The sequence below is a fragment of the Nerophis ophidion genome, linkage group LG12, assembly GCF_033978795.1.
Source record: "Nerophis ophidion isolate RoL-2023_Sa linkage group LG12, RoL_Noph_v1.0, whole genome shotgun sequence".
Classification (NCBI taxonomy): Eukaryota; Metazoa; Chordata; class Actinopteri; order Syngnathiformes; family Syngnathidae; genus Nerophis; species Nerophis ophidion.
The window spans coordinates 24,643,080-24,656,065 of NC_084622.1; the positions used below are offsets into that span (position 1 = coordinate 24,643,080).

Genomic DNA, 12,986 nt, shown 5'->3' on the forward strand with positions numbered 1-12,986 from the left:
AAGCATCCCCACAGCATGATGCTGCCACCACTATGCTTCACTATAGGGGTGGTATAGACTTGGTGATGAGTGTGGGTCTGGTTTTCTCCAAACATGATGCCTGAAAGAATTCAATCTTTGTTTCATCAGACTAGAGATTTTTGTTTATCATGGTCGGAAAGTCCTTCAGATGCATTTTGGCAAACTTCTTACTAAGAAATGGCTTCTATCTGGCCAATATACCATTGCAGGCCTGATTGGTGGATTGCTGCAGAGATTTTTGTCCTTTTGGAAGGTTGTCCTCTCTCCACAGAGGAGTATTGTAGCGCTGACAGTTTGACCATCGGGTTCTTGGTCACCTCCCTGACTAGACTAAGATGAATGCAGCAATGTACAGAAACATCCTGGATGAAAACTAACACTTCCCATCCAACCTAATGGAACTTGAGAGGTGCTGCAAAGAGGAATGGGTGAGACAGCTCAAAGATAGGTGTGCCAGGAGAATGAATTAATTCCATTTTGGTATGAGACTGTAACATAACAACATTTGGAAAAAGTGAAGCGCTGTGAATACTTCCAGGATGCACTGTATATATGAAAATAACAATGCAGTGTAGAAAATAAAACTCAAATGCATTTGAAGATTATTTTGATACAACAAAAAATAGTTGCTCTAGTTTTGGGTGCATGAGCAAACCTTGGCAAAACTTTAGTGCTGTAATTTTGATCATCTTTCCTTCAAGAACAAACTTGGAGGCCCTGCAGAAGAAGCTGGAGGAGCTGGAGTTGGATGAGCAGCAACGCAAGCGCCTTGAAGCTTTTCTGACGCAGAAGCAGAAAGTGGGAGAGTTAAAGGATGACGACTTTGAGAAAATATGCGAACTTGGTGCAGGCAATGGAGGAGTGGTCTTCAAGGTGTCTCACAGACCTTCAGGTCTGATCATGGCCAGGAAGGTAAAGCTGCCCTTTTGATGGCCACTTTGTCAATGTATGACTATATTACAGTCGTTTTGTTTTAGCTCATCCACTTGGAGATCAAACCTGCCATCAGGAACCAGATAATTAGGGAGCTTCAGGTGCTGCATGAATGCAACTCTCCGTACATTGTGGGCTTCTATGGAGCTTTCTACAGCGATGGAGAAATTAGCATCTGCATGGAGCACATGGTACAAATCAATTATATTTCTAAATGTGAATTTAGTTGACTTGAACATTGGATGTTACCCTTTCTTTCTGTTTTTTTTTTCAGGATGGTGGTTCTTTAGATCAATCACTTAAAAAGGCTGGAAAGATCCCAGAGCCGATCCTGTGCAAAATCAGCATTGCGGTACGTACGGGAGCTTCTGGAAGGAATTTACTCATGCAAGCATATAGAGAATATACAGGCCCATGTGATGTTTTTCCTGCATTCTGATTCAGACTGAAATAGACATGGGTTAAGAGCTAATAAATCATTTTAACAATAGAAATGATCATTCGTATCGCACTCAGTACGTGTCTATGCACTAAATTTGTTTTATTTCTCAAATAGTTTGTGTCAGGGTCAAATACCATGAGACATTATAAAGACACAGAAACAGAGAATAGAAGAAAAAACAGTGATTGCTTTTCTCGTACGAGGAGAGTAACCGGAGCAAGTTATCAGTTTACGGCAGTGTCAACCCGTGGAATACAACCCGGAAGCAGATACCATTCAATAAAAACATAGGCAACAATTGTAATGAAAAGGAGACAGGTTATTTCCTTCACAAAGTAAAATCACATCATTTTAAAGTACATTAATTGGCGAAATGGAAACAGCTTTGTTTAAGAAGGTTGCGAAGGAAATGCCGGCTTATTTCGGACTCCCGAACAAAATACGAATGAGATGAAGGAGAACCAAGCAAGTATAATAAATGTGAATATTAAAACGTACACAAACCTCTTGACGTTGCATTTGTGCGCTCCAAAGTGATTACCAATAAACTCTGTATTCCAAAATACGAATGAGATGAAGGAGAACCAAGCAAGTATAATAAATGTGAATATTAAAACGTACACAAACCTCTTGACGTTGCATTTGTGCGCTCCAAAGTGATTACCAATAAACTCTGTATTCCACACAACTGGCAAGATAGTCCAGAACAATAGCAACCTTCATCTGGAACAGCATTGGCCACGGCACGAACAGTCATTTCCTTCGGATTTAAAACTCCTTCCATCAATCCACAAAACTTTATGAATGAACTCAGAGACATTCAAAAGTAATGTTTCCATTATTTTCCCTTCCAAAAATTCCTTAGAAAAAACCTTCTGCCCCCAGTCTTTCTTTGCTTCGGAACTGCATCTGATTCGATACATTCCTGGTAGTAGCGTCATGTCGGTAGCGCAATCTAAGATAATTTCTTGATGCTGTCTTCTGTATAACATCAGCATAGCCTTTAGAGATGTAATATTTCCAATCCGTGTCGGTTGGTTGAGCAGCCGTGCCAGCAACTTGAGGGTTTCTTATTTGATCCCCGGCTCCGTTGTGGCTTTGAGCAAGACACTTCAATCAATCAATCAATCAAAGTTTATTTACATAGCCCTAAATCACTAGTGTCTCAAAGGGCTGCACAAGCCACAACGACATCCTCGGCTCAGATCCCACATCAGGGCAAGAAAAAACCCAATGGGATGCAATGAGAAAACCTTGGAGGGGACCGCAAATTTACTTATACAATCAGCAAGATAGGATGGAGCCGGACCGTTAAGTATTTTATACGTAAGTGGTAAAACCTTAAAGTCGCATCTTAAGGGCACAGGAAGCCAGTGCAGGTGGGCCAGTATAGGCGTTATAAGATCAAACATTCTTGTTGTTGTCAAAAGTCTAAAGTATTTTGTCTAAAGTCTTCACCCTTGCTCTTGATGGGTCAAGGTTAGAGCCTTGCATGGCAGCTTCGGCCAACAGTGTGTTAATGTGTGTGTGAATGGGTAAATGTGGAAATAGTGTCAAAGCAGTTTGAGTACCTTGAAAGTAGAAAGGCACTGTACAAGTATAACTCATTTACCATTTACCATATCATCACAACAGAGCTTGGCTGTTAACTTGTTAGGAGCCCCAGACGCCAAGTGTGACGTCATAGGTCAACCGGAAGGAGAGAATGCACAGTCTAGAAACGGGAGAGGATACTTTTTCTTAATGGTAATTAGATTAAGTGTGCAATAGTCCATGCATGGACATAGTGACTTGTCTTTCTTTTCCAGAAAAAAAATCCAACGGCCGCAGGAGCCGACGAAGGACGAATCAGACCGGCGGCTAGCGAAGTAGAAATTTCTCTAACCCCTTCTTTTCGGTGTTAGAAACATTATATTGGCGGGAAGACTGTAAATGAGAGCCAAACAGAAAGTCAATGCCGCAATGATAAGGGCCGGTATGGGCGTACGGACTGAGCCTGACCCTTACTAAACACCAGTTTGAGGTTGTGATAAACTGACGGAACAGTAGCTAGATTAATATCTTCGGGTGGAGTAGCCCCTTGAAGAGGAAGGTGTATATGTACGTGTGTATATATATATATATATATATATATATATATATATATATATATATATATATATATATATATATATATATAATTAAATGTTTTTTTGTTTTATTTTTATTTATTTTTTTTTCCTTTTCTCCCCCTCCCTCAGGGGGGGACTTCGACAGGGCGGTTGCTTGTTGTTCCATCTCCATCGTTGGGGTCCCTGCGGGTGGGGTGGGTGGTCCCCGCGGCCCTGCGCTGGGTGGTCCTGTGGCGGCCGGCTCGGGTGGGGTGGCCTGGTGTGGGCCGCGCCGTGCTCCCCGGGGGTGGGGGAGGGGTCGGGGGGGCCTGTGTGCTGGTGGGGCGGGGGCGGTTTTCCCGTCCGGCTGCGGGGAGTCTCTGGGTTCCCCCGGGCGGGGCGTCCCGTCTTTCTGCCCGTGTGGGGGGTTCTCTCTCGCTGGCTTGGGGTCTGGCCGTCCGCTGCTTCTCTCGTGCCCTGTCCTCTGCCGGGCGCGTCTGTCTGCGGCCTGCTGCCGGCTCTTCCGGGCGGCGCGGTGGGCCGGGCTCTGGGGTTCCCGCTGCTGGCCGGCCTGGCTGCACGGGGCGGGTGATCCCTGGTTCCCTGGGCGCCACACCTGGTGTTTGGGTTGGGCTCTCTGGGCGGCTGGGTCCACAGTCTGGCTCCCACACACACTGGGGGTCAAATATATTGTACATACAAACACACATATACTAACACAACACACACCGTTATTCATACATACAAACGTCCATACATTGGTACCTACGCTCCCACATACATACACAAATACATTACATATCTACATACTCCAAGTCCGTCCATCCACGCGCACATTCACGGTACGAACATACATATACATTCACTGTACAAACAAACATACATATACTGTACATATACATTCACTGTACAAATATACATACATTTACTGTACAAACATTCATATACACATTCTGTTCATATACAAGTACATATACATACATACACTCATGCACATAATCATTTTTCATCAAACATATATCAACGTTGTTGCCCTAGGGCAGGGGTAGGGAACCTATGGCTCTAGAGCCAGATGTGGCTGTTTTGATGACTGCATCTGGCTCTCAGATAAATCTTAGCTGACATTGCTTAACACGATAAGTAATTAATAATTCCACTGGTAATTACATTGTTAAAAAAATCATTCAAAATATAAAACATTCTCATGCATTTTAATCCATCCATCCGTTTCTATCGCACCTGTTCAAGAAGTCGCATTAATGGTCAAAAGTATTTTATTTAATGTTGGTTAGCTTCAGAATAACAATGTTATTAAAAAGAATAAGAGATGCACGTATTTTTTTGTTGTAATCAGGGGAGGTGTAGAATTCTCTTGTCAGAGCGTGGGACAACACTGTACAAGGGCACAGGTCTACGGGTTTCTCCTTATTGAGCTAAATTTAATCTAGTCTGTGTTTAAATCCTTGCTTCTTGTCTGTTCACTGTAATAGATGTCATCAGTGTTTGAACCTGACAGTTGTATTCAGTGTTAATAATATTATTCGGCTCTCACGGAAATACATTTTAAAATATTTGGCTTTCATGGCTCTCTCAGCCAAAAAGGTTCCCGACCCCTGCCCTAGGTTAAACTGGGTAACACAAGGCATATTGACAGAGCTTAAACCATTGTTACTATAACAATCTACAAAATTAATATAGGTTGCCTCTCTTTCGGTATTCCTTCTTTTTTTTTTTTTCATTTATTTATTTTTATTTTTATTATCTTTCTAGCTATCATTATGTATATGTATTGTTGCATTTGAACAACTTTATTGTTGATAATAGAAGTAAACTATTGGTTTTGTTCATGATCAATAGCGCTTTTTCTATTGGTATTTGTATTGCTCCAGTTTTAGTGTAAAAATGCTCATTGTCATTACTATATTATTTATTTCACTAACTGCTTATTTGCTATCACTTTTACGATCATATTTGTACATATTATGTATGTGCTGGTGTTGTTCTATTGTTGTTGTTGTTATTGTTGTATTTGCTGTTGTCGTTTTTGTCTCTCTGTCTAATCCCCCTCTTATCCCCACAATTTCCCCCTTTGTCTTCCTTTTTTTCTCTTTTTATCCCCTCCTGCTCCGGCCCGGCTGCACCAAATGATAATATAAATACATCTAATAAAGTCAAATTCAAATAAGGCAACAAGAGAAGTATCCTACACTTCTCTTTTGTAAAGTAAATCTGAACAGCCGATATGGGCATCTACATCAACTATATGATTTGCCTGAGAAGCTGGACAGGACAAAAAAAAAAAAAAAAAAGAAGAGGAAGGTGGCAGGCAGCCGAACAGAGGCATTGCGTGTGCAGTTGAGAGACCAATCGACATGTGGGTTATGCTCATGCAGCCAAGTCAACCCAAGAACGATAGGAGCTGATCAGGATGGTATAACACAAAAATTAAGGTTTTACAGTGGTTACCAGATAACTGTAGCCCTAGGGTGCACGTCTTGTGAGTAGCGTAGGCCAGGAAGCGCCAGTCTACAGAATACATTTACTTCAGTGCCGACAGCTTAATAACTGGAATGGAATGATATTTGGCAAAAGATAAACCAATAGTTCTTTTCAGCCTCAGAGGCAATAATTGAACAAATGTTTTAACTCTTCAGCCCAAGACAGTGTACCTGGGATCTGCATTCTGTTGGACCCATGCCGTGAAGAAGAGCGACCTCTGTGGGAGAACTTCTAGGGAGCGTGAACGTGGTCAAATTGCCAGTGCTGGATGTGTCAGAGAGCAAAAGAGAGAGGTATGCCTTGCCACAATAAACGCAGAGCCGGAGTCTCCTACGTTGTTCTCTTTCTGCCATGGAAAGTCAATTACCTCATAGCTCCATGCGCTCCTTTGTGATCCAAGCGGAAGTGATGTCGCACTGGGTGGGGTAGTGTCGACCGGTGTGGCGGAGCGGCGAAGCATGATGCGGCCTCCTCACTGAACATCCACCTCGTCATCATGGTCCCAGAGCCGTTTGTCGATCCGAATTGCCTGCTCAATGAGGTCGTCGAGGTCGCAGGGAAGCTCCAAAATGACTATCAGTAACTTTATGTGATTCGCTAGCCTTAGGTAAAAAGCGTCCTGGAGGGCATATGGGTTCCAGTCACTGTCAGCGGCCATTGTGCGAAATTCATTGGCAAAGTCTGATACTTGTTGCTGTCCTTGACACAGTTTAAAGGGGAAACAAGCCGCCTCCCATCCGGTAGAATTCTGCTGGAATATGTAGGTTAATGCTTTGGAGAAGGCGGTGAATGAGAAACTTGTGGCAGCATGACGCTTCCATTTCTTCGTGGTCCAATTCCCGTACATTGTCTATCTCGCTGGTAAATCTCTCTGGTCGGGGTCGCTGCGGGCTGACACAGTCATTGGACTAAATGGCAGCGAGGGTGGCCACGGGTCCAGCAGGTGTGATGGTGGAAAGCAGGGTGTTGAGGCGCTTTATCATGGCATCTTGTCGTTCTGACAAACCTTGGAGGCCAATGCCCATAGCGTTGAGCTGGTCCTCTTGGTGAGTCAGGGGTGGGGCTTGACTTCCCAACACACTTTATTGGGTCTAAGTCTGCAGTCTCCCTCTTGTGGCCGGCATTTTCTGCAACAATCCGTCAGTGCTTGGATCAAAAAATGCAGAGACAGAAGCCAGATAATAGTTTTGCGGCCTCTTTATTCTTGAGGTAGGCAAGAACAAGGTTCCTCATTGTATCCCATTGGGTTGAGTTTTCTCTTGCCCTGATGTGTGATCCGAGCCAAGGATGTCGTTGTGGCTTGTGCAGCCCTTTGAGACACTTGCGATTTAGGGCTTTATAAATAAACTTTGATTGATTGATTGAACAGGGAAAAAAACTGAAGGCGATGGTGGCAGTGGAAGTTTACACAGCATGCACACCAGTGTTCGTAGATCACGTGCAACATGCCTACTAATAATGCACACAATTTTATAAATTGCTACCGCTGTTTAGCACAAGGTATTTGGATCTTAGTAAATCAGGTTTATAGTCAGCTAAGCAATATATAAAAAGTGAAAAGATCATGTAACGTTCCCTAATGCTGTCAATCAGAATATGAACAGGGGAACATATTTTAAGTAATTGCCTGGATTGATGAAAACAGACTGAAACCTTTCTCAAAAGCCACCATGTAGACCACTTGACCGTTTGAGTTGACTGATTCAAAATTTCAGTCCAAGCATTTACTATTCTGGTTTCTGTCAATAAATCATAACTTTTGTCTTCAATTATGGGACATCTTGCTTTCACTGATATTTTTTCGGTCCTCACTTTGATTAAGAGTCAAACTCCAGTTGTACACACATCCACACTGCTAAAATGTATACAGAAAACTTCCATTACAGGTTCTCAATGCCCACAAACCGTTGCATCATGTGCACATCCTTATTCTGATTCGGCGTCCAAACCATTTTAGTTGTTTACCTTGGTCTGAGACTCTGTAGTCTGGAACTAGTTAATCAAAAATTAAGTGACATCTCAGGCAGCAACTGGATTAATGTGCAGTAATTTAAACCAGATAATTTCAGTCCTGGTTTAATTTATGCTCTAAACGCAAAACCAGGCTGGTATATTTAAGGTGTTACACTGAGCTAGGGTCTGTTTTACTTTCAATGCATTTAAATGATTTACATATCTTAGCATTAGATGTGTTAATTGTAAACATAATTTTGCGCATAAACTAAGAATCCTGTTTTTGAATTGAGGTGAGAAGTTTGTAATGAGTGCTTTGACAAAAAAGTCCTAACGTTGCAAAAAGTAAAACAGGAGATGTTGAAAATTCAAAAAACATGCACACATAGGAAGCTTTCAATGTTGTGTGTTTCTTTTTGTATTTATAACTTTGTTATACCTCAGTAAGAATAGCTGCAGCTAATGGGGAACTTGAATCTAAAACACCCCGGATAACTAACATAAAATGAGAAGTGCTTCTAAAATCCTACGAGCTAAAGCTTGACATAATTTCAATTTTTATTCTTTGCAGGTCATTAAGGGTCTTTCCTACCTGAGGGAGAAACACAAGATCATGCACAGAGGTCAATCAATGCACTAAATGTTTTCTACAGTGTTTACTAATGCCCATGGCTCTAGGAATTTTAAAGTGTGATACAGTGAGCCTGATACCCTCAGAGAATTTTATTTGGATCCATCCTGTATGACCAAAGAACTGATTGTCTATAGTGCAGATTTTATTAGTATTCTGTTTACAGCCTCAAACATATATGATCTAATCAATAAGTGAAGTTGAACCTGTTTGAAAAATAAGTTTTGTAATTTTCTCAACCTGTTGCTCTTTAAACTATTTAGGAATTTCCTGGGGAAGGCCACTTTGACAAATTGAAAACCTCTGACTTTGAAGATTCATACTTTAAGTTGTACCCAACGCCACCATGCTCATACACTCACTGTCTCCATCAAGATGTCAAGCCTTCCAACGTCCTAGTGAATTCCCGTGGTGAGATCAAGCTGTGTGACTTTGGAGTTAGTGGACAGCTCATTGACTCCATGGCCAACTCCTTCGTGGGCACACGCTCTTACATGTCTGTAAGTGTATACATACAATCTGAGCACCCTGCAAATAATTTGACACAATATAGTTCTCAGAGCATTGGGCTGTTCAGTTTGTCTTAAAAGATGTTTCGACTCTCACCCAAGTATGCATCATCAGTTAGATTGGCCATATCTAGTCTAGAACAAGACTTAAAATGGTCAGAGCTAGTCTAAGACAACACTTAAATTGGACAGACCTAGTCTAGGATGAGACTAGGATTGGTCAGATAGAGAGTATGAGAATATCCATTGACACAATGTAGTCCACTCCTAAATCTTGGACACCATTAATATCATTAATCAAACTGTGGGGTAGACATTGAAATTCTCACTATAATTGCTATGTGAGCAGTGTAAATAATTCAAGCGTGCACAGTTCAATGGAGTGTTCTTCAATGACAGTGTTTCATTGTGCAGCCAGAGCGTTTGCAGGGCACCAATTACTCGGTTCAGTCAGACATTTGGAGCATGGGTCTGTCCCTGGTTGAAATGGCTATTGGACGTTTCCCTATCCCTCCACCTGACACTAAGGAATTAGAACAGATTTTTGGGACTGCAGTGGAAGGAGGAAACTCTAAAGTGTCCTCACCCAAGGCTCACCTGCCCGGACGGCCAAGCAGCTGTAAGTTTTAAGACCTAGCCCTTATAGACTAAACCTATTGAATGCTGATTCTAACCCTAACCCTAATGCCCACCCCATCGTAAAAATATGTTTCAGGTCATGGAGCAGACAACAGGCCTCCGATGGCCATCTTTGAATTACTCGACTACATCGTCAACGAAGTGAGGATGCACACATATAAGAGATCATGATACTAATTTCAACTTTACTAATTCAGTTTATTGGCTTTGTCCACAGTCTCCACCTCAGCTGCCTGGGCTATTTAGTTCTGAATTCCAGGACTTTGTCAATAAATGGTAATTTATCATAAACCACTGTTCTCGTTAAACAAAACACCACTTTATCTGTGTTGTATTCATATTTTCAGCTTGATAAAGAACCCAGCTGAGAGGGCAGACCTTAAACAGTTAATGGTTGGTGCATACATTTAATGACCTTGACTTCATTAGTTACATTTCATCATCTCCTTCACTCTTCTTTCTCTCCTACCAGGCTCATCCTTTTATTAGACAGTCTGAGGCACAGGACGTAGATTTTGCCGGGTGGTTGTGCAGCACCATTGGACTCAAAAAGCCCGGGACACCCACTCACGGCTCAGCAATGTGAATGGCGCATCACAGTGACACCCACAATTACTCCGTATAGTATTCAGATCATTTCACTTTTTCCACATTTTGTTATGTTACAGCCTTTTATTTTATTTTTAATTTGCAAATATTTTAAAACTAAAAAGAACTACAGCTTAAGTCTTTACTGAGTGAAAACTAAAGATTCCCACCCAATCTGACGGAGCTTGTGAGGTGCTGCAAAGAGGAACGGGCGAAACTGCCTAGTGAGAAGTGTACCAAGCTTGTGGCATTGTATTCCAAAAAGTGAGCATGTAATTACTGCCAAAGGTGCATCAAGAAAGTAAAGGCTGTGAATACTTATTTATGTACCAGTGCTAATTTGTTGACTAAAATGTTTGACTTAGTTGTCGGCAAAAGTGTAATTTTGACAGCAGTTTTTAATGTAGACTTAGACAAACTTTATTGATCCACAAGGGAAATTGTTCCACATAGTAGCTCAGTTACAACGGATGGAAAGGATGAGGATGGAAAGGATAATGCACACAAGGGCACAACAAGAGTGCGAAAACTAAAGGTATAAAGTAGACTAAAAATGTACCATAGTACCAATATAAAATATAACATACACTGTATGCAATATTTGCATATAAAAAAATACAGTATATAATATATACTGATATATAATTATATTATGCTATATTTTATTTATATATAATATATACAACTTATAATAAATCCCAATTCACATGTACAATTATACCTCCAACTGCGTGCCAATAGTTAGGCCGACTTTCCGGATCAGTTTGTCTATTCGCTTTAAGTCCCTTTTGCTGGCGCTGCTCCCGCAACAAACCCCTGTAAAGTACAGGGCACTGGCCACAAAAAATATCTCCAACAGCTTGCTGCACACATTAAAGGACCTAAGCTTCCTCAGGAAAAAGAGTCTGCTCATGCGCTTCTTGTATGCAGCTTTGCTGTTGTCCTTCCAGTCCAGTCTGCTGTTCAAGTGGACTCCCAGGTACTTGTACTGCCCCACTACTGCCACCTCCCAGCCCTGGATGTTGATGGACTCCACATGGGTCATTTTCTTCTTGAAGTCGATGACCAGTTCCTTGGTCTTGTTCACATTAAGGAGCAGATGGTTTGCCTGACACCACTCCACAAAGTCAGCGATGAGTGTCCTGTACTCCAATTCCTGTCCCTCTCCGAAACACCTGAACACAGCAGAGTCATCAGAGTATTTCTGCAGGTGGCAGGACCTGGAACTATACTAGAATATATATTGTTTGTCTTGGTCTTTTGACAAAAATGTATTTTAGTTTTAGTCATATTTTAATCATCAAAATTGATTTAGTTTTACTCGACTAAAATGACAGCACATTTCGTTGACCAAAACATAAAACATAAAGAATAATCTCTGAAGTTTTTTTGAAACCACTTTTATTAAGGTTATTGCAGAGCATCTCAAAAACTAAATTCACAACAAGACTCGTTTTAGTCAGGGGAAAATATGTAACGTATTTTTCAGACTATAAAGCGCACTTAAAATTCTTTCATTTTCTCAAAACTCAACAGCGCGCCTTATGTACGGAATAATTCTGGTTGGACTTACCGACCTCTAAGAAATTTCATTTGGTACATGGTATAATGATAAGTGTGACCAGTAGATGGTTTTCACACATAAGAAATGATTGATTGATTGATTTAGAATTGTATTAGTAGATTGCACAGTACAGTACATATTCCGTACAGTTGACCATTAAATGGTAACACCCAAATAAGTTTTTCAACTTGTTTTAAGTCCGGGTCCACGTAAATCAATTCATGGTAAATAAAGTGTAAGACACCTGTAGACTGTAATATTACGCCAGTAAACAACGGCAACATTTTAAATGTTCCATTGAAAATAAAAAATATTACACACAGCACTCAAAAATCTGTCAAAATATTTCAGTATTTCTTCACCCACGGAACTTTAGTTATTAGAGAGTGCCGGATGAACGGTATTTCGCGGGACACATTTCTGGTGTTGTTGAACTAGTGAGCCATGGATGAGGCGATGCTGCTCCGTTGTTGATTTAAGTAAAAGCTGAATTTCATTAAAACAGTTGACTCCATCTTTTGACACTTCTTCCACTCTTGTCCTTGCATGTGAGGCGTTGTGAATACTTTCCAGATGCACTGTTTGTAATGTACACTTTTGATCAAGTGTTGGGGCATAAAAGAGCCATCTATGGTTAAAATATGTTTTTTGGTACAAAACTACATGGCAAGTCAATGTTAAGGCTCAATTGCAAAATTACGTGTGCTTTGACCCCAGAATAGAAATAAGTGAAAGTAGAAAAATAATGAGTCGTTTTTAAGGCTGTCTTCAACTAAGGATTTTCATGGTAAAATCTGATAAGATTTACATTTTACTGTCTGCTGTATGTCAAATCTATGACATTGTTTGTAAAAGAGAAATAAATAAATTGGGATGATACTGTGACCGGCTCTCACTGTTGTCCGGGTTCCATGGACCACCAAGGACGGACATGACTGCGGCAGTTTTATCACTTTGTTTATTTTTCAATAAACCTTCTGTGCATCGGCTCGCTTTTCAGCTCCTTTTCCCTCAAACCGCTCCCTCTTCAGGTTGCTTTTCAGCCGCCCTCATCTTTGTCTCGCTCTTGGTCGCTTCCGCTCTTCATGCAGTGCTCGTGTCTCTGCAGCTCATACTT

At 41.2% G+C, this 12,986-nt stretch overlaps 1 protein-coding gene across 2 annotated transcripts in view; it reads left to right on the forward strand.

The window, feature by feature from the left end:
* The window catches only part of map2k1 (mitogen-activated protein kinase kinase 1), a 29,820-nt gene extending 16,834 nt beyond the window's left edge, over positions 1–12,986 (forward strand). Inside the window, exons 2-12 of one of the 2 annotated variants that reach the window (XM_061917130.1) lie at positions 723–933; positions 999–1,145; positions 1,229–1,306; positions 8,510–8,561; positions 8,945–9,069; positions 9,493–9,697; positions 9,794–9,858; positions 9,935–9,993; positions 10,065–10,110; positions 10,190–10,299; positions 11,256–12,986. In XM_061917130.1, the coding sequence (XP_061773114.1) occupies positions 723–933; positions 999–1,145; positions 1,229–1,306; positions 8,510–8,561; positions 8,945–9,069; positions 9,493–9,697; positions 9,794–9,858; positions 9,935–9,993; positions 10,065–10,110; positions 10,190–10,299; positions 11,256–11,331 (1,174 nt within the window). In that variant the 3' untranslated portion in view covers positions 11,332–12,986. Of the gene's footprint in view, positions 1–722; positions 934–998; positions 1,146–1,228; positions 1,307–8,509; positions 8,562–8,944; positions 9,070–9,492; positions 9,698–9,793; positions 9,859–9,934; positions 9,994–10,064; positions 10,111–10,189; positions 10,627–11,255 lie in introns of those variants that run through there. The other variant, XM_061917131.1, reaches the window with a different exon arrangement.